The sequence below is a fragment of the Emys orbicularis genome, chromosome 6 (genome assembly GCF_028017835.1).
Source record: "Emys orbicularis isolate rEmyOrb1 chromosome 6, rEmyOrb1.hap1, whole genome shotgun sequence".
Taxonomy (NCBI): domain Eukaryota; kingdom Metazoa; phylum Chordata; order Testudines; family Emydidae; genus Emys; species Emys orbicularis.
The window spans coordinates 123,718,761-123,740,065 of NC_088688.1; the positions used below are offsets into that span (position 1 = coordinate 123,718,761).

Genomic DNA, 21,305 nt, shown 5'->3' on the forward strand with positions numbered 1-21,305 from the left:
TTGTATAATTTAGAATGAAGGATTAAAAATAAAATAATAATAATAATAATATTAATAATACAGCATGTATTAAATGTATTGGTGTATGATTTGATCATATCCTGCCAGCCACCCTTTTTGAATAGCAGAAAGGAATGGCCTAATGGGCCATTTGGTAAAGATGCATCAGCTGGAATCTGTGTCTGGACTGATTTCAAGGCAATAACAGACCTTTTAAGGTCACCACTTTGTTGTGGGTTTAGCATTTTAAAATAAGTAAAAGAATGCAATGACTGTTTTTCCTTTGCATTGCAATTTGATGTTCCTGTTCAAAATGTTCTGTGTAAATCAATTCTGTTTTGTGTGTGAATGAGGAATGTGTGTGTTATACCAATAGAATAAAAACCAGCAGGATCTTATTAAGAGGGATAAGGCAAAGATGCCACATTTATTGTAAATATAATGATAAAGCAAAAGATAAAAGTAAACAACGTTGTTTGAAGATAGATAGATTCATACAATCATTTATTTAAGTTCTGTATAGGTGTTATAGTTACCAGCCTAGAAGTTGCTCATGCCAAGTTACTGGCCAGGTATCTTGGTCATGAGGATGGAGCCGAGTCTGTGTCAGGTGCACCTGATGCTCGCAGCAGAACCAGAGACTCAAAGTTATCAGTCTTGAGAGTCCATTCTTATAGGATTTAATTCCTATGTTAGTCTATGGGAGCTGTTTCATCCTGCTGTTGCTGACTCAATCAGCAGATGGCACATTCCTGGACACATTCCTGGGCACATTCCTGGTGGCTCCAAACTGTCCAGAGTTTGTGTTTCTCATCCTTCCAGGTGATGGGGTGGATCCCAGTTTACCCTCCGGGGGTTTTCTGGTCATCCACTTGACACATTCTTCGGCCGATGGATACTTCCTTTCTAGGCTGGCACCTCCCTAACCATCCATGTATATCAAGCATTCATCAGCATACATTCCATACCTTAACCATATTTTAATTTACTGTCTCCACCACTTTCGGGGTGTGTGGTAATTCATTTGAGACTCCCGGCCCTTTAATCACAGAGGGTGGGGGTCTGTCCTAGAAGCCGTTGAATGAAGTGAAAGTCACTTAACGGCTTATAGTGTTTGTTTACATTGTATCAATTACTTCAAGAACAAAGTCAATTAACTTGTTTGTAAGTTTTACATAGTAACAAAGTATCTTTCACAGGATAGATATAATCAATGGTTTCTACAGACAGTAGCTTACAAGGTTTAACAGAAGACCCAAGAGATTTTTGTACTTGGTGAAACTGTTGGATTTTAAAGTGTGGGGGACAAATTATGAGGGGGTCACTGTCACTTGGGGGAATCACTATTAGTACCTTCTTTTATATCCCTACATGTGTATTAAGAGATAAGTGTGAAGGCCATCACTGAACCAGATGCTCTAGGGAGGAACCGAGGACAGACGCAAGGGTGCCAGGAGGCTGCAACACGCCCCTATTGAAATGTCAGAGGAGGACAGATTGACAACTCTAAACATGAGACAGGCACCTATCAATGGGGACACGATAGCGGTGATCAAAACCAGCATGGGATAATTCCCTGAGAGACTTGATAAAAGAACAAGATAAAGGATGAGATGGACAATTTAGGAAAACAAGCACTCCAAACAGCACGGTGCAAAACTCATTGGTCCCAATGAAGGGAAATCACTATATGAACAGGGTGTCTTGCCATGAAACTTTGGGTTTGTCCTGCCAAGACTTCCCTGGAGCATCGTGTCACGACCGACGGAACCGAGCACCTCCCTACCCATGATCAACCTAGTTGGCCCCTAGATTGATCCAGACTCTGGACTGGTAACTAACATCAACTGGCGGGAGTGGATATAAACTGGACATTAGGAAGTTTAGACTTGAAATTAGATGAAGGTTTCTAACCATTAGAGGAGTGAAGTTCTGGAACAGCCTTCCAAGGGGAGTAGTGGGGGCAAAAGACATATCTGGCTTCAAGACTAAGCTTGATAAGTTTATGGAGGGGATGGTATGATGGGATAGCCTAATTTTGGCAATTAATTGATCTTTGATTATTAGCAGGTAAATATGTCCAATGGTCTGTGATGGGATATTAGATGGGGTGGGATCTCAGTTACTACAGAGAATTCTTTCCTGGGTGCTGGCTGGTGAGTCTTGCCCACATGCTCAGGGTTTAGCTGATCGCCATATTTGGGCTCAGGTAGGAATTTTCCTCCAGGGCCGATTGGCAGAGGCCCTGGAGGTTTTTCACCTTCCTCTGCAGCATTCTCTGCACCTTGAGGTCTTTAAACCACGATTTGAGGACTTCAATAACTCAGGCATAGGTCAGGGGTTTGTTACTGGAGTGGGTGGGTGAGATTCTGTGGCCTGTGTTGTGCAGGAGGTCAGACTAGATGATCATAATGGTCCCTTCTGACCTTAAAGTCTATGAGAGAGAGAGAGAGAGAGAGAGAGTGTGTGTGTGTGAGAGAGAGAGAGATTGAATGCATATTTGTTGTATGGTCAATAAACGCAGTGTATTACCTTTTCCCCTGAAAAAGATCCTGTGTGCTTCTTATAAGCATAACACTATCTATCCCTCCCCTTACAACCCCTCTATTTCTCTATCTATCTGTTTATCCCCTTTCGCCCCCTCTATAAATGTATCTATCTATCCCCTTACGTCCCCTATATCTGTCTATCCCCTTATGCTCCCTCTATATATGTATCTATCTATCCCCATATGCCCCCTCTATCTATCTGTCTCAGCAATGGCTCAAGCAAAACAGAAGAGACACCAGAAAAAGCACAACCTATCTGATGCTACTTTTTAAAATATCAATTATTTGCCAGCTACTTAATCATGTTTTAGCAGAAACTCAATTCACATAGATTTCTTAGCAAAGGGAGTCTTTCTGCTAAAAATTTTAGTACACCTGCATGTCAGCCAAAGCTCTCTTCTTCAGGATATTGGAAAGGAGATCGAACAACATATAAAATGCCAGATTCAACAGCAACAGAGGTGACAACTTGCCAGTGTTACCTAAAATAACCAGATGTGTCCCTCAGCATTTGCAGTACTTTCTTGTACTTCCCAAATGCCTTGAATACTGCAAATAGCAAAGTTCTCATTGCAAATTAGTTATTTAAGGTCACTGACATGCTTTTAGTCCACAAACCAAACTTGATGGAATGAAGTGCACCAATTTAAAAGGTCTCCTAGTTCATTCTGCGAGAGAGGCATACTGATGTGGAGGCTGGCTAATGTGTGTTATTTTCTAGAAGCTGGACTCTCCATTACCAAATGATTCTTGAATTGATGCTTTTAAATTCTCTTCTTTAGAAGTGCCTACATGCCCTTTGGGTCCCTTTCTCTCCTCCCCTTTTAGACACAGTGTTGGAAATATGCCTGCCACAGCTGGGCTCTGGTACCTCTCACAATGAATAGCTCTTTAAATCAGAACAACCTGGTAATTCGAGATAACACCTTACACTGGGAAATCAAACTAAAGGTCAATCAGCCAACCTCACACAGCCAGCTGTGTTGCACCGGTGTCCAAAACAGAAGACGAAGGTGCTTCGATACCATGGTAAGAGGCCACAGAAGTAACTTAGAAACATCTGTGTAAAATTACTCGTGTAAGGGCTTGTCACAGGTCAGGGCAACTGCATTTGTATTTCTCTTTGGTGGTCCCTCAAGGGCACACTCTAGGCTCCCAGCTGCCCAGCAGTTACCTCTTTGGGGCAGAGATCTGCATCTCTCTCCTTCCTGGCCTGGGTTTTTCCAGGCTGAACAGTTCCCTGCCTATACTGTGATGTCCCCAGCAAGCCAGACTCCTAAACAGGCCAGCGTCTTTTTGCTTTCTCTCCAAAGGCTTATAAACAGTGTAATTGCCAGCATTTATAAGTTACCACATAGATCTTTCTGAGCAAGCACATTTATTCTTAAGGTGAAAGCATTCCAGAGAAAACATTAAAAACAACAAACATTCATACACATATGCTAAAGCATATGTTACCAGCGGTCACCCCTCAAGACTTACGGGTCCTCATATAGGCTAAAGTCCTTCCAACCTCTCCTAGGAAGGATTGGGACCCTCCTTGGTAGGAAGGCCATTAAACTCAGGCAATTTATTTAAAGGTCCTCTCTCTATTGTTTGCTAAAGTATCCAGCCTGAACTAGTATATGTGAGCCTCTCTAGGGGGTGGTACTTCCCTGGAGGTGTTATAACCTGAGTTAATTTGCCTAATCAACCCCTCCTCCCCCCAGTTCTTAGTTCCTGGAGGAGCTGTGGTCACCCTCCCCCATGGAATTACATACAGTCACTGGCCTAACTTAATACTATAAGATCCCCTAAAGATATTGAGGGAAATGGCCGTATCTGTCCCAGTCTACACTTGGAAATTTAGCAAGATAGTTATTTCATTACAATTCCAAATGTAGACGAGCCCTAAATGTTGGCAGGGTTGGACCCTTAAAGCAAGATGTAAAACAGACACCAAAAGAAGAGGTGTTGGAGAGGAGGGAAGGACAAAGGGTTTGCAGTACAGATGTCTGGAGATTTTGACTCTGGATGTAGTTGCAAGTGTTTACAGTAATCCCAAAAGTTCAGATGAGTTTAAAAAAAAATTAAATCATTTTTTGCTCTCTTCTGATTTTTTTCCACTTCTGATCGTTACAATGCTGCCAACTCTCATCAACTTAGAGCAAGCAAGGCAATTCTGGCCCTACTGGAGATCTCCCTAAAGGGCCCAACTGAGATCAGGGCCTCATTGTGCTAGGCCCTGTATAAAACATTGTGAAGGACAGTTCTTGCTCCCAACAGCTTACAATTTACTGCAAACTATAGTCATGAATATGGGACATGGAAACTGGAACTGCAAATTTCTCAATAGAGGCTACCAAACTTCCATGAAATGGGAACAACTTTTAATCCCTGCCGAGATGAGTTGTAGTCATATTGGTGACAGCAGGGGATCAGCACTATTGCTCACTAGTACTACCCCCGTACGTTTTTACATCTGAGGGAGGCTGCTTGCTTTCTGAAGAAATCAGTTTATTCAGTCAAGTGCTCACCATTCTGGAGCTTGCACTGGCACAGTCTTCCACTCTCTGGCAATGCAGGGAAAGTGTCTCACAGACAGCGCTCTCCGTCTGCCACACCCTGTCCTTCAAGTGTCAGCCCATAGCCCAGTGGGACACACCACATTAGCTGGTACTTTGAGACACAAAAAGGAGGTAGTAAGCACTGTAATGCAGTCTCAGTGACCCTGTGTCTCCACTCCCATCCAGCCCCTGCCCCAGTCTGTCCTCACCCACTAGCCCTTATGTCTGTCTGTGACCCCCAGTAACCTTATGTGCCCCATGCTGTCTGTCTCCCGATATCTCCCCGTCTCCTGATCTGACCTGACAGGTGCTGTGATCAAGGCAGGCTCTCTCTCATCCTTATGGAAGCTGGGGCTGGCTGGGAACTGCTGCTCTGTTCTAGTGCCACAACACCCTCTGGTGGGAAAAAGGCAGAACTGCAGCAACTTTCTGGCAGAAGTTATTTTCTGCAGAAAAAAATATGCATGGCACATTAATTATGGGTGCACACAGTGGCACAGAATTCCCCAAGGAGTAGCTTTTTTGGCACTTTACCACCTGGTGCAGCTGTGATGTATAAAAATCCAACTCTTTCCTTGTTCCTCATGGCTGGTTACTTTTATCAAGAAGCAGCAACAGAGCTGCCTATGCTAACTGAGCTGAGAGAAACTGGGAGTAGAAGGTGAAGTCTAGGACACCACTTGTGTCTAAAGAAAACAGAGATACTTCCAGTTAGAAGCAGTAGTATTTGAGACCTAAGGCTATATTGTATACCCTTCGGTGTCTTTAGTTTATGCTCAAATAAGACTAAGGTTGATGACAATTGCAGGAATAGTAAGTCAGTCATACTAACAGAGTAATACCAGCTCAGGATTCCGGCTAAGAGGGAAAGATTTTCATGTCTGACAGGGCACTATGGGTAGAGAGCAATGTAGGTCAACTGGCATTGTGGCAATAGGCCTTGGAAAAAAGTAGTAGCTTACCACCCACCAAACAGATGGTGAAGACCTTAGCTGATTCAACCCAGGAAGTGGCAGGTGTATTTCTTTACTGGAAGAAGCTCATGAGTAGTCACGTATGTGGCTAGAAGAGAAACTCAACAAGCATCATTTTCTGTAGAACCCTGATGATGAGATTAAGGTTGAATTATGGGTCAGTGGTGAGGAGGGAGATGTAGTTGTACCTCCATTTGCTCCAAGAGGCATAAAAAAGGAGACCACTTACTCCGGTTTTTGACATATTATATGAGCCCTAGTCTTTGTCTGAATGCTGTAGTATTTATTTTGGGAGACAGTGTTTAAATACAGACACTTCTATGGCAATGGCAGACTAGTGCTACATAAGACAGGGAAATCAGGAAGGTCTGTTGAACAATATTAAAACCTCAGGCTTACCTCCCTACCGTGCCAAGTCTGATGAGACTAGGAAGTAGATAGTGTTGCTGAGTAGGCACACCCTGTCGCTGGTAGCTTGTTAGGATCTGTTGCTATAAGGGCTGATGAAACAGGACTAATATTGTTGAGTATTCTCTTTTGGAAGGGCTGGTCTATCAAGAATTCCTCCTTTGGAAGTAAGCCAGCCATACTTCCCCACCTTGTTATATTGAACGACAACATCTGCCCTTAGGAACTAAAACATCCCCCAAAGACAGTTAATCCAACTCCTACTGCATTCCCGTTGTGGTTTAGGCCCTTAAGACTGAACAAATGACTACGTTTTTCAGTTTACATAGAGCTGAAATTTGACAAGTGATATCCAATCCTCAACTCTGGGAGCAGCCTTACCCTGCTTTGCTGTGAGAACCCCCACTCCTGGGCTGATCACACACAGCCTCTAGCATGTAAGCTGCTCCCAGCTACACGAGTGAGCACTTTTGGCCAGCCGCCGCTTGGATTGTGCAACTGAATGACACTAGCCAATATCTCCGTCATCAACCATTTCTTCTGTGAAACCCCATCGCTGGGTAAGCTGTCATGTGAGGACACCTCCAGGCACAAAACCCTGATGCTCGTGGGGGGTGTTTTCATCTTGATGGTCCCTCTCTTCCTAGTTCTGGTGTCCTATGTTCACATCCTGGTGGCCATGCTGAAACACCTCCACTGCTAGTGGTAGTGGAAAGTAAATATATGCCACTTAGTATGTTACATTGCCTAGTGTTATGTGATCATTCAACCTCCCTTGGAAGCCTAGTCCAGAGCTTGTGAAACCATATCCAAATGCATACACCTACAAGGTGCTCAACCGCTGGATACTGGGTTTCCTGGCTTATAAGGATTTCCAATCTCACTTTTAAAGGTCCTGAATTCATGTAACACGCACAGGCATTTTTATAAGGATGGGCGCAGAGAGCATAGTTAAAACTGGATTCATTTCCCAATGAGAAGCCTGGCAAAAACTAACCAATCAGTCTCTGCTTCCGTGACAGCTGGGCAAAAGCAACAAACTTACTGGCCAGTAAATCAGGAAGAGGTCACTGCCTTTCCTTTAGAGTTACCCTGGAGTCAGTGTCTGACAGGATGTTTGCTTTCCTGATGGGCGGAGGTGGGGAGGAGTAGTGAAGCAAGGCGCCTAGTGTGCCCAATGCAGGCTGAGAGGATTGCAGCGCAGCAGCCAGGAAGAGTGCCCCCCAAGTGCCAGCTGTGTTCGGAGATCTGAGTTATTGCTCACGTCTGCACCCAGCAGCAGCATCGTGCATTAGCGCCTCGTGGAGCTCTCTGCTGCACAGCCAAGATGCTCTCTGCAGAGGCATGGTAAGTGCAAGCAGTAAAGCTGGGAGGATGGGCTTGGCTTTGCGGGGGTTAAAGTGCAGTTGCCCAGCTCCTGGGTCCACAAGGGCAGATTTGATATGGTACTTTCAACATTTCATGCAAACGAGGGGTGTGTGGTCTGCAGAATCTAGTCTCTTTTTCAATCTGAGTCACCGGCTACTGCGGTCCTGAGGCTCCATTAATGAGGAACTAAAAGAAAATAAACCACAACTACAGCAAGGAGCAAAATGACATACACAGCAGTGGGCCCAATTCTGAGTTCACACTGCTTTTACCCAATATAACTGCATTGGCTTCCATGAGTCACTCCTGATGTGTCCTGTGCCTGCCAGTGTCAACAAAGGACATAAAAACACTCACTGGGACTGGCTCCGTTACAGTACACTGCTTCCTGCTGTATCTGGGTTCTGCAGCAAAATGCACTCTCAGCCAAATCCCTCCCACATGGACACAGGCAGGGGCCTGTTAATCATTTCTACCAGCACTCCACTTGAGAGCCCTGGTCTAACTGATACCATCACAATCTGTAGAGATCCATTCTTTCTTCGGTGTATTTTTTCAGTAAATGTGCTACAGTTATTGGTAGTTTGGATTTGCCTTGAGTTTGCAATAATTGTTAAAGTTGTACAAAATCAGTACATCAGATAATAAACTGGCAAATAGTCATGCACGAAAATTATCCCATAGTGCTATAAAAACAGTGAAAAATGACTACACAGCAAAGTAATTGCTACTGTCCTAGAACAGACCATACATGAAATTCTTGAACACCCATCCCATTTTCATAAAACATGTTCATATCTAGCTGAACCATAAGTCATGGACTTCTTGCAGGAACCACAGAGTATAATTTTCTGGGAACTGAGAATAGATGGACATAACAGCTCTTTCTGGCCTTAGAATCTATAAATTAAAGGAGCATCCAGTACATACTATACATTACTGTCTCAATAACAGTCCTAATCAACAGAACAAAGCACATATAGGAATATTACAAGCTCTTTGCATGATGGAAGAAATCAAAGGACATTCTCTTCATTTGCCAACCTATACTCTTTTCCAACATAGTCTCAGTGCCCTATCTCCCTAAGAGTAGAACGATGTACTAGGTCCCCCGGCTAACCTGTCCCACAGGGACAGGTGCTTAGGGATTTAGAAGGTCAGTATTACTCTTTCTACCGGTGACTATAAAGCCAGACAGGCGAAGATGCAAACTAGAAGGAAGTGTTGATGTAAAGGCCAGTCATGAGCAAATACAAAGTGCCAGGTCCCACTGAGCAGAGTTGGATTAAGATTAGGACTCCCCAAGCAAGACCTTTGCCTTTCTCTTGATTGCACTGTGCTGATGTTTAACTAGAGGGGGAAGTTTTCCATCTGTTTAATCAAGGAGATACGATACTCTACAGTGGACTCCTGTGTATGGTATAAGCGCAGTATTTTCTGAAAACAATGCTAGATTTCTAACCCACCTGTCCAACACAGAACCAAAAATCCCCCCTCACCAGGATTCAAACTCCCTACATTTCTGGAGGCAAGGCTGTCCCCAGTTCTCACTTGGAAAGTCAATATAACAGGACTAAAGATCCCAGCCCTCCATGAGCACAGCTTAGCAGGTCAGTTTGTTTCCACAGCTCAGATACCAGCTTACCGTGAGAGCTGTGAACCTGAGGAGCATTCTGGGTACTGCCATGCAAATGAGCACACTGCCTCAAGATTTCTATAGGAAAGGGGCCTTAGTGGTCTAAACTCCAGGGACAGATCCCAGCAAGGTTGATTTCTCTCTTAATCCTCCCAAGGCAGATAAAATGCTGCATGCCATACAGTGGGCTCTGGGGAGGTTTCAGATAACTTAATAATGAAGGTCCTGTGCTGTTTGGACACTAAATCTCACATCATGGCACCTTTTGTAAGTGCAGAGGCTTTTCCCAGGGTCCTTGCCCAAAATGTCATCGTCCTGAGGTCTGATTCTGAGCTCACCCCGGTTTACACTCTTGTATCTCCATGACTTCTGGTTCTTGTCTGGAGTGAGTGAGATCAGAATCAGACCCCACTCTGTCCCCACACAGTGTAGCCTACTTCACATCAGTCAGCTGCTGCTCTCAACCTCTCAGAGATTCATAGATTCATAGATTCTAGGACTGGAAGGGACCTCGAGAGGTCATCGAGTCCAGTCCCCTGCCCTCAGGGCAGGACCAAATACTGTCTAGACCATCCCTGATAGACATTTATCTAACTGCATCTGGCTGCATTTCATTGGTGGTGCATACTATATATGTAGCTTGTGAGGTGCTTCGGGACCTATCAGCATGGAAAGTGCTATGCAGATATAAAATACTGATACAAGTTCTGTTTTCAGTTATACTGGAGTGAAAGCCATTGTCTTCAAAGGAAGCTATACCAGTGCAATTGAAAGAAAATGTGGCCCATTGGGCCAGCTCCTCAGCTGAATAAATCAGCTAAGCATCCTTGATGTCAGTGTGAATCCTCCATATTCCAGCAGCTGTGTGTGTGCCAGGCCTCGCTGCAATGACACAGAAGACAGTCACTCTGCCGTATGTTGATGAAAACGGTTTTGTCCTGAGATGCATTAGAGCCAACATCTGCCTCACAGTTGCAGGGACCGTGAATTGCAAACATTTCCTGGTGTCTATTTTTGGCATTGTGTCTGCTCAATCACTGTCTAGCGCACATCTGAACTCCAGTGGTTGTATGCAACCGCATGTGTTGGGTCGCATGCAGTGCTCACTTCTCCAGGCCCACTCCTTTGGCACCAAAGAGATAAGTGGGAGCTATGCAGTAGAAAGAGAGCTGGCACTCTAGAAAATGCAGGATGGGTCAGACTGTGTTAACTTAGCTGCAGATTCCCCAGGGGCTGATGCAGGTCTGATGCTAATATGACTATAGCTAATGTAACACCAATTTTTAAAAAAGGCTCCACAGGCGATCTTGGCAATTACAGGCCGGTAAGCCTAACTTCAGTATCAGACAAATTGGTTGAAATTATAGTGAAGAACAAAATTATCAGACACATAGACGAACACTATTTGTTGGGGAAGAATCAAGACGGCTTTTGTAAAGGGAAATCATGCCTCACCAATCTATTAGAATTCTTTGAGGGGGTCAACAAGCATGTGGACAAGGGTGATCCAGGGGATATAGTGTACTTAGATTTTCAGAAAGCCTTTGACAAGGTCCCTCACCAAAGGGTCTTAAGCAAAGTAAGCTGTCATGGGATAAGAGGGAAGGTCCTCTCATGGATCAATAACTGGTTAAAAGATAGGAAACAAAGGGTAGGAATAAATGATCAGATTTCACAGTGGAGAGAAGTAAATAGCAGGGTCCACAGGTATCTGTACTGGGACCAGTGCTGTTCAATATAGTCATAAATGATCTGGAAAAAGGGGTAAACAGTGAGGTAGCAGTTTGCAGACCATACAAAATTATTCAAGATAATTAAGTCCAAAGCAGTCTGCGAAGAATTACAGAGGCATTTCACAAAACTGGGTGACTGGGCAACAAAATGGCAGATGAAATTCAATGTTGATGAATGCAAAGTTATGCATATTGAAAAACATAATCCCAAGTAACTATACATACAAAATGATCGGATCTAAATTAGCTGTTACCACTCAAGTAAGATCTTGAAGTCACTGTGGATAGTTCTCTGAAAACATCCACTCAATGTACAGTGGCAGTCACAAAAGCAAACAGAATATTAGGAACTATTAGGAAAGGGATAGATAATAAGACAGTAAATATCATAATGCCACTATATCAATCCATAGTACACCCACATCTTGAATACTGTATGTAGCGCTGGTCCTGCCATCGCCAAAAAGATATATTAGACTTGGAAAAATTACAGAGAAGAGCAACAAAAATGATGAGGAGGCATGGAACAGCTTCCATATGAGGAGAGATTAAAAAGACTGGAACTTTTCAGCTTGGAAAAGAGAAGACTAAAGGGGGATATGATAGTGTAGTGACGCGACAACTCACCGGTGTAGCACCTCCTGCTGTTTGTCCTGGGAATTAGATCTTTTCCAGCTCCGGAGCGCCCTCTGTCGGCTGATGTCTCGCCTGCCGCTGGCCCCTGTGTCCCTCCCAGACCCCGGTGCCCTTTTCCTCAGGGCTCTGCCACAGCAGTACCCCCACACTCTGGGTCTCCCCTCCCAGGGGAACCCCTAACTCTTTCACCCACCTTGCCTCAGTGGCTACTGCCAGTCGTCAGCTAGCCCCCTTTCTCTGGGGCAAACTGCAGTCTGTCATGGCCACTCATCATTAGCAAGGGGTTCGGACCAGCTGCCTCTGCCTATCTCTGGGCTGCTGCCTCTGCAACCCCAGTACCTGTTTTGGCCTTTAACCAGGCCCGCAGCCTGGGGAGTTGCCAGGCCGGAGCTCCCCAGCGCCTCTTGCCTTTCCCCAGCCCTGCTCCGTTCCCTGAGCTCCCGGGCAGCCCGGTCCTTCTCCCTCTAAGGCTGGAGAGAGAGTCCTCCAGCTTCTGGCCCACAGCCCTCTTATCAGGGCCAGCTGGGCCCTAATTGAGCTGGCCACAGCTGTGGCTGCTACTCCAATCAGCCTAGCTTGGCTGTTTTAACCCCTGTTTTCCAGGTGTGGGGCAGCCGCCCCACTACAGATAGACATCTATAAAATTGTGACTGGTGTGGAGAAAGTGAATAGGGAAGTGTTATTTACCCCTTCACATGCCACAAGAACCAGGGATCACCCAATGAAATTAATAGACAGCAGGTTTAAAACAAACAAAAGGAGTCAACCTGTGGAACTCGTTGCCAAGGGATGTTGTGAAGGCCAAAAATATAATGGGGTTCAAAAAAGAATGAGATAAGTTCACGGAGGATAGGTCCATCAATGGCTATTAGCCAAGATGATTAGGGACGTAACCCCATGCTCTGGGTATCCCTAAGCCTCTGACTGCCAGAAACTGGGACTGGATGATAGGGGATAGATCACTTGATAATTGCCGTGTTCTGTTCATTCTCTCTGAAGCATCTGGCATTGGGCACTGTCACAAGACAGGATACTGGACTAGATGGACCTTTGGGATGACCCAGTATGGCCATTCTTATGTGGATCTTCCTAGGCCCACCTCCTCTCACCATTGTCCTGCTCCTCCCAGCCACTGATCTCCACCCTATAAGGGAGTGCAACACCATGGAGGCAGCCCAGCCCCACTTCTACACAGGCAGACGGAGAACCATGTCTGGAGGATGCCTTCTAGATGTGGATCCCCACAGCCTGACGGGGCTTGCGACTGGATCTCAGGGGAGCTGCACAGTTAAAAGGGGTAGGAACATGCAAAGAAATCAAAGTGGTGCAACTCTGCTGTCAGGAAGGCAAAGGCACAATACTACATACATTACTGGAGTCAGACAAGACTCCCAAAGAGGTGTGAGAATGGTCCTAAGGAATCACCTGGGCAGAAAAAATCATTGTTAAAAATAGTGTGGCTTCAGAAGAATGTTAAAAATCAATGGTTAAAATGATACTGATAAACAAAGAAGCATGGAGCTGTACATAGCTCCTGGCCATCTAGTCTATTCTATTTCAAATTTGGAGAAGGGATCTAGGCAAACTGACCTCAACATTTCAAACTTGGGTGCCTAGCAGTAGGCACCTAAATCCGCATTTAACCACCTAAATGAAGGTGGTATTCTAAATTAGGCTGTGCTTAGAAAAAAAGAAATAGAAATTAATGGAGATATCCCATCTCCTAGAACTGGAAGGGACCTTGAAAGGTCATCGAGTCCAGCCCCCTGCCTTCACTAGCAGGACCAAGTACTGATTTTGCCCCAGATCCCCAAGTGGCCCCCTCAAGGATTGAACTCACAACCCTGGGTTTAGCAGGCCAATGCTCAAACCACTGAGCTATCCCTCCCCTCCCTTGCCCAACTCCTATAGAAGTCCATGGGAGCTGCAGGTGCTCAGCACCTTTGAATATCAGGCCACTTTTATTTGTACGCCTCACTGTAGATTTAGGAGCCTACCCTTAGGATCCAAAGTTTGACAATTTGGGCATTAGGTTTTAGGACGTAACAGGCCAATATCTACAGTCATATCAAAGATACTTAAAATGGCAGTAGACACACAGCTAATGGACCATATGTAGATGGGAGGACATACTAGATTGTTCATACAAAACAAAGAGGGGGAATCCATACTTTACGTGCAAAACGGAACTCAACCTTACCTATGGACTGCTAGTCCCATGCTGATGAGCCTGACAGGAGAAGACTTACCCATGGACTTAGCAAACCCTATTCCAAATGGAAAAGGTATTGATTTTGCCAGTACTGAATATGGGAACTCTGAAACAAACCGGGGAGTGTGGGGTGCCTCTTTGCATGTCAGAATCCAGAATTATCTTCCAGCTGGCTATCTCATAGCTGTGTTAGTATCGGAACCATAAGAACAACCCAAAAAGTTTGGACTTTCTTGCATGAGTGCATTGAGTTATTTCTACACACTCACAATCAAAGGTCTGCTATTCAGAGAGCATACTCCAGGAGAGTATGCTAAACTAATGTGTTTATTATCTGCTCACGTGTCTCCAGGGGCTGGCAGACAAATGTCACTTGTGAAAGTTCAGTAGACATGGACCTGGTTCTGCATTACTCCCTTATTCCATCGGTAAGTAAACCAAGTCACCAGCAGCCTGGAGCTGCCATGCTCAGCAGAAGTACTGTTAAATGTATCTTGATTATGTGCAATAATGGATCGATTCCTTGCTGCAATCACAGCTCTCAATTCAGAAACAAGCCACAATAGCATCAGACATTGAAACACTGCAAAATGCTGGCAGGAAACTGAAAAATGCTCACACCAATTTTATACGGGAAACAAGCCATCCTAATATCTACAAACATACATGTGCCAAATTTCAGTGTTCCCTCATATTGATTTTAAATATACTCTAAGACCTTATGTGTACACACAACCTGTGTGTGGGCTCTGGGGGGATTTACTTAACCTGTTTCCTTTCATAGAGTTAGCTTATTACGCTTATTGCCTAGGGGAACTGATTCAGTCATGTTTGCAGTCATTCTGGGTGGGCAGGATCCTCTGGATCTTTGTGGAACCCAAAGGATCTCTGCTTTTCATAGTCACACCACACCTTGGGCCCAATTGTGAGTTGAGTCTGAGGGTCTGGTTTTTGTGGCGGGGTTCCCAGAATGAGATGCTCAGGCTGAGCAAGAGTGTGACTGTCAATAACTTACACACTAAGGGTACGTCCAGACGGGTAGTAATCGATCTATCGGGGATCGATATATCGCGTCTCGTCTAGACGCGATATATCGATCCCCGAATGCGCTCCCGTCGACTCCGGAACTCCACCAGGGCGAGCGGCGGTAGCGGAGTCGACGGGGGAGCTGCGGCCGTCGATCCCGCGCCGTGAGGACCCAAGGTAAGTCAAAATAAGATACGTCGACTTCAGCTACGCTATTCCTGTAGCTGAAGTTGCATATCTTACATCGACACCCCTGCTCCCCTAGTGTAGATCAGCCCTAAGAGGGCTTAATCACAGCCACTTACACTCACCTTTGGATTTGGTCCCCTGTACCATGGCCCTCTTCCTTACACCGAGGGCTGGATGGGATTCTCTTAAGGAGCACGTAGTTGGGTAGAAGAATCACCCCACGAGGGAGAGGCTGGGGAGAGAAGTCAAAGTCAGATTGTCATCAATCCAAGTGGGAGAAAAGATCACATACTGGTGCGGGAAAGGCATGCTCCGAAGTGGGAAAAGGAAACCAAGGAAACCTGGAGGCCTAGCAATGTGTGATCGTATCAGCATAACACCTGAGAGCGTGTGGCCTCAGGAAGGGGCGCTGTTCTGCATTGCCAGGGTCATGGAGTCTAGGATTTAGTGCATCTTACCCATCTCTATGGTCCTAGTAGGCTGTGTTCAGTGGCTCATACACTCTCATCTCAGAGTTATTCTCCTTTCCTTGTAGTTTGCCATCATTTTGGTGCTGTCCTTCCTTGAAAGAAGAGCGAGCAGGAGTCAGATAGATGGAAAATTGCACCTCCTCAATGGCCGCTTTGGAATTGTGATGTGAGTCTGAGCATAACTCGTTACTGTTGGTCCCGGCCATTCCCAAAGGCATGGCTGCCCTATGCTCCCCTTACCTCTTATCGCAGGCTGCTGTGCTCTGGAGAGGTGGGAGGAGAGTGAGATGATGATGAGCTTTTAATTGCCCATGCGGGCAGGGGACTGGACTCGATGACCTCTCGAGGTCCCTTCCAGTCCTAGAATCTATGAATCTATGAATTCAGGAAGCTGAGTTTGGAGAGGAAATGCCTCTGCAGCCCCTTACCGTGTCCAGCTCTCGCTGCCGGGTTTCACCAGAAACAAGAAGGCTGCTTCAACCAGTAATTCAGATGCTCTGTATATATCCATCTGCCCCAGAAATATCAACTACATGATGGGATCGATCCCCCTTTCACTGACACCTGATTTACCCCAGGGCCACTCAATCCATCTCTGTGCCGTCACTCCTGATTTACCCAGGGTACCCGAGAGGAGACTCAGGCCCATTGTCTCTGAAGCAGGCCCAATGCCCCTGGCCTGTGGAGAGAGTGGAACGCACTCCCACGTGCCTGGCTGTCTCCGCTAGTCACTGGGCATTTCTGGAAAGGCTGAAATCCCTTCTAGTGCCGCAGAAAGCTCACCCTACTGGAGCTCAGGGCCCCTGTGGAAGATGAGGGAGGGACTTCTGGTGTCCTCTCCTGTCTCTGAGCAGCCACGCAGTGCTAGACACAGCCTCCCTGTGGGTCCTCATAAACCTCTCTGCAGGAAGGGATTTGCTAACCCACAGCTGCACTGGGTGTTTTGATAAGCACATGTTCCCCACAAGCTGCTTCCATCCCCTTGGTGTCTTATTAGCTAACTGGTCTCCATAGTCCCCTTAATTCAGAATGTGTGGAAAGGGATACAGTCTGCAGAAATCTACTCCATGAAGGGGCTGATGGCTGTATCTGTAATATACAGCAGCACCCAGTTAAGGAGAAAACTTGGGGCAGCCAGCCAGCAGTGCATATGGCTGTGAACATTCTGTAAAGGGGAAGGTGTGAAGCACTGAACTATTACACACATGGGAGCCTCCTTACTAGAAGGCCCGGCCATTTGTTACTATAAAGTGAGCTTCTGTTAGGCCCAGCCAATTCCCGTGTTTTCCCATTTGGCTCAAGGATGCCAAAGGACCCACTGAAATGTTTGAATTATCCCATAGAAAGGTGCAGCTGTCTGCCAAGAGCTGGTTACTGCTGCCCAGAGCAGCATGACACCGTGGGCGTGATGTTGATACACAGAAAAAATGAACAAAAGGCAACCTGTTAAGTCTTTTGGGGTTCAAAGTATGCACAGGTGTCCAGAGCATGGCAGAGAAGAGCAGCAGGGCCCCAGGATGTAGTGTAGTGAGTGCTTTTCCTCTCACTGCCCCATATGCTCAGCCATACGCGCAGACTCCGTGGGTGCTCCAGGGCTGGAGCACCCACGGAAAAAAATTAGTGGGTGCTCAGCACCCACCGGCAGCCAAGGTTTGTCTAGGGGTCAGGATGCCCTGGTAGTCTTTGCCGTGCACAGCCCATGCTGGCCGCGAGGGCCTACCCATCTCCAGCAGTAAGGGACACTGATGCTAATCACGGCACGTTTGACAGAGTCCTGCTGTCTCCAAGGTCAATGGTGATGGCAGGGTCAGCCAAATAGGGCGTCAGTGGAAATTTGGCTCTGATTTTCAGAGCCAAAAGGAAGAGTTTTCAGGAAGAGGGCGTCATAGATCAGGGAGATAGCTGGAGCTTTATTAAAGAGGTTGATGGAGGAGCCACAGAACTTCCAAAGGCTAGCACAGACCTTGACAGAGACAAAGCTGTCACAACACCACTTAGAATCATAGAATCATAGAATATCAGGGTTGGAAGGGACCTCAGGAGGTCATCTAGTCCAACCCCCTGCTCAAAGCAGGACCAACACCAACTAAATCATCCCAACCAAGGCTTTTTCACTTCATGAAGGGAAACAGAGTCATAGATTCATAGATCAGAAAGGGCTATTAGGATCAGCTAGTCTGACCTCCTGTATGACCCAGGCCATGGAATGTCACCCAGTGATTCCTGTATCAGGTTCATCACTTCTGGCTGAGCCAGAGCACACCCTTTAGAAAGACAAGCAAAGGGAAAGAGGATCAGAAGAGTGACTGGTGGCATTTGCAGTTAAATCAAGTCTGAGGAGCAGAGCAGAGTGGGAACCTTGGATTCAGCAGCAGGAATTGCTCTTTGTTCACAGACCCTTGGATTTTGTTGGGACATTCAGCAACCGATGGTCATTTGGTTTTGCATTTGGAGCTACAGCCAATAAAGTTATGTTCCTGTTTTCGGAAGGTTACCTGCCACTACGAGTGCCCCAGTGGGCCCAAGGTATGGTGCAGATCACACAAACCACGCTAGAGAGGGGGGTATTCGTCCATCTTTTCCTTCTCTAGCTCTTCAGTCTGGCACTTGGAGCAACCTTAAACCCGGGGAAGGGGTTACCTTTGCATGGCAGCCTGGGCACTTGTGTGAGGCCTGGTGGCTTCCTCATGCAATAATGCTGCTGGGCACGTGGCCTTGGTCAAGCCTGGGAATGAGGTAAGGGCCTAGATCCGGGAAGCATTAGGGTGCTCTGGATCTGAGCATCAAGAAGACCTGGTAGCTTGGGGTGGCTGTGGCCTTTTCCCTCCTCCCCCATCCTTACCCCATCACCATGGCAAAGACAGGCTGCCTTTGGGACACATCTCATATTAGAGATTTAATATAGCTGTGGTCACTTGGCCAAAGAAGATCATTCTTGTCCCCAACTCCAGTGGCCTCTGCCATTTGCAAACTGAGTAACTCCAGTTAAGATAGTGGAGTTACTCTGGATTTAAACTGGTGTAACTGAGATCAGAGTCTGATCCTCTGTCTCAGGACCTGAGGACACATGCACAGTTGTAGCTACACCAGTGTAAATCCCAGTGTAGGTGTACTGCACCCTTGTAAATGCAGGCTGGCGTCAGCATGGGATCGCAAGCCTTACACTGCAAGCCCCATATTGCACCGGCATATTGCATCTGCACTGGGGTTTGCAGAGGTGTTGTTACTCTGGTACATGTGTCCTGGCATAGATAGGCGACACGCCTAGGGACTATTATAGCCAGGGAAACAAAAGACCAATTTCAGTGGTGACTTATGTGATGGGTTAGTTACTTAAGAGGTACAAATGGGTCAGCATTAATGGACTTATATCAAAGCAATGAACCTACACCAGATCGGCCCTCAGCAGGTGTGCAAAACCCATGTAACCTATATGCTGAAGAGGCAGAAGGGGAAGCATAATTGGAAAGCAGCTAAAAGGGAATTGTAAGTTAGGACCTGGATAAAAGGTGTGTTAGCAAATACATTTTAACACACACAGGCCAAAGCCATAGTGCAGACAGGGTGTACCTTAACATATGTTGACTAGTCAAGGGGAATCTTAGGGGGCAGCCGAGGTTACTCCACATCCAGCTAACGGGTTCAAATACAATTTGCCCTGTCTACTCAAGGGTTTGGAAAGGTGTTACCATGCACATTTAATAAATACACCTTTTACTCTAGTGTGGACAGGCCTTTGGAGGCCTGCTCTTAGCTGCTTTTTCTGCTGTGTTGCCCCGCCCTCCCCCTTGTCTTATAAGTTATACTCATTTTGCACACTCATGGCCTGATTCTCCGCTGCCAGGCACCCTGTGTCCTCATTGAAGCTGGTGCCAAGCGAGTTCAAAGTAGGTGTAAAGTACTACCATTCACAGTCCTGTAACCTCACTGTGCATGGTGACACGAGGCACAAGGCCATGGAGACTCAGACCCACACTGTCTGTCGAGTTAGTGCAATGTGCACTACTCTGTGACACACTCCTCCCTTATTAGGTATTCTCTAGCCCCTTTACACCTCATGTGTAACTGCTTCCATTGGTCACCAGTAGATGTACCCCAGGGATCGCCAAAGGCGCTGTACTTGCTAATGTCAGGTAAGGGGTAAGCTGAGTAGGTTTTGAATGAGTTTGTTCTTTGAAGGAAACTAGAAGATATTGAAGCATTTCTCATTCTGTCAGGATTTCCTGTATTTTTGTCACCTTCCTGCTCCGTCGGAAGGTCACTTAGCTTCAAGGAGTCCTTGACAGCGAGAAGGTGCCCTGTGCATGTGCAGAGCGGCAGCTCGTTCAGCCGCAAGAGGAGACCAGGGCCTTGATTCTGGTCACAGGGGCCTCATTAGAACACAGGTGTAACTCCACAGACCCCCCCGGAATGCATCCGCTTTCCCCACTCTGTCACTAACCAGTGAGAGGAGACTGGGGCTGAGCAGATATTGACCGACGGTAGTTCACGGTTAGACAAGGATTTCAGAACTAACAATAACAGCCTGGCATCCTTTGCTTTCTCTCCAGCCATTGTGCTTCTCATAGGAGGCACTGAAGTGGGCCTCTCATATTTCCCTTTCTTCGCCTGCCTCGCGACGGAATTCCAGATCACAGGGTCTGTCCTGGGGTTCTTCTACACTTTCACTTGGTAAGTTGTGTTACCCTGAGATCCAGCCCCTGGCTGGCTGGGCTTAATCCTGCAAAGCACTGAACAGTGACTCCTTGTGCTTAAGTGCTTTGCTGGGCCAGGGCCACAGTGCTAAGAACCTGGCAGAACTGAGCCCTGTTTGGGCCACTCACAGCTTTTCTCCACCCACAGCACAGTTTAGAGCAGAGGTGAGCAAACTACGGCCCGCGGGCCACAACCAGCCTGCGGGACCGTCCTGTCCGGCCCCTGAGCTCCTGGCCCGGGAGGCTAGCCCCTGGCCCCTCCCCTGATGTTCCCCCTCCCCCGCAGCCTCAGCTCACTGCACCGCCAGCGCAATGTTCTGGGCGGCGGGGCTGCGAGCTCTTGCCGGGCAGCGCAGCTGCAAAGCCCGGCCTGACCCGGTGCTCTGTGCTGCGCGGTGGGGTGGATGGGTCCAGCCGGGCAGCGCGGCTCTAGCGCCACCAGCCACCGGTGTTCCAGGCAGTGTGGTAAGGGAGCAGGGAGTGGGGGGCGTTGGCTAGAGGGCAGGGGAGTTCAGGGTGGTGGTGGTCAGGGGGCGGGGGTGTGACTAGAGGTCGGGGTGGTTAGAGGGCAGGGAACAGGGGGGTTGAATGGGGGCAGGGGTTCCGGGGGGTCAGTCAGGAAGGAGAGGGGGGGTTGGATGGGGCGGCGGGGGGCAGTCAGGGGCAGGGGTTCCGGGGGCGGTCAGGGGGCAGGGAACAGGGGGGCGTGGATTGGGCAGGGGTCCTGGGTGGGCTGTCAGGGGACAGGGAACTGGGGATTGGATGGGGCAGGAGTCCCGGGGGGGCTGTCAGGGGGCGAGAAGCAGGGGGGGGGTCGGATAGGAGGTGGGGGCTGGGCCATGCCTGGCTGTTTGGGGAGACAGA

The 21,305-nt window shown here is 47.1% G+C and overlaps 1 protein-coding gene across 1 annotated transcript in view; it reads left to right on the top strand.

Moving 5' to 3' along the window:
• Window positions 1-7,804: 7,804 nt before the first annotated feature.
• The window catches only part of LOC135880622 (stimulated by retinoic acid gene 6 protein-like), a 37,186-nt gene continuing 23,685 nt past the window's right edge, over window positions 7,805-21,305 (top strand). The window contains exons 1-5 of the mRNA XM_065406970.1: window positions 7,805-7,824; window positions 14,415-14,490; window positions 15,813-15,913; window positions 18,143-18,273; window positions 20,298-20,418. Coding sequence (XP_065263042.1) covers window positions 7,805-7,824; window positions 14,415-14,490; window positions 15,813-15,913; window positions 18,143-18,273; window positions 20,298-20,418 — 449 coding nt within the window. The remainder of the gene's footprint in view (window positions 7,825-14,414; window positions 14,491-15,812; window positions 15,914-18,142; window positions 18,274-20,297; window positions 20,419-21,305) is intronic.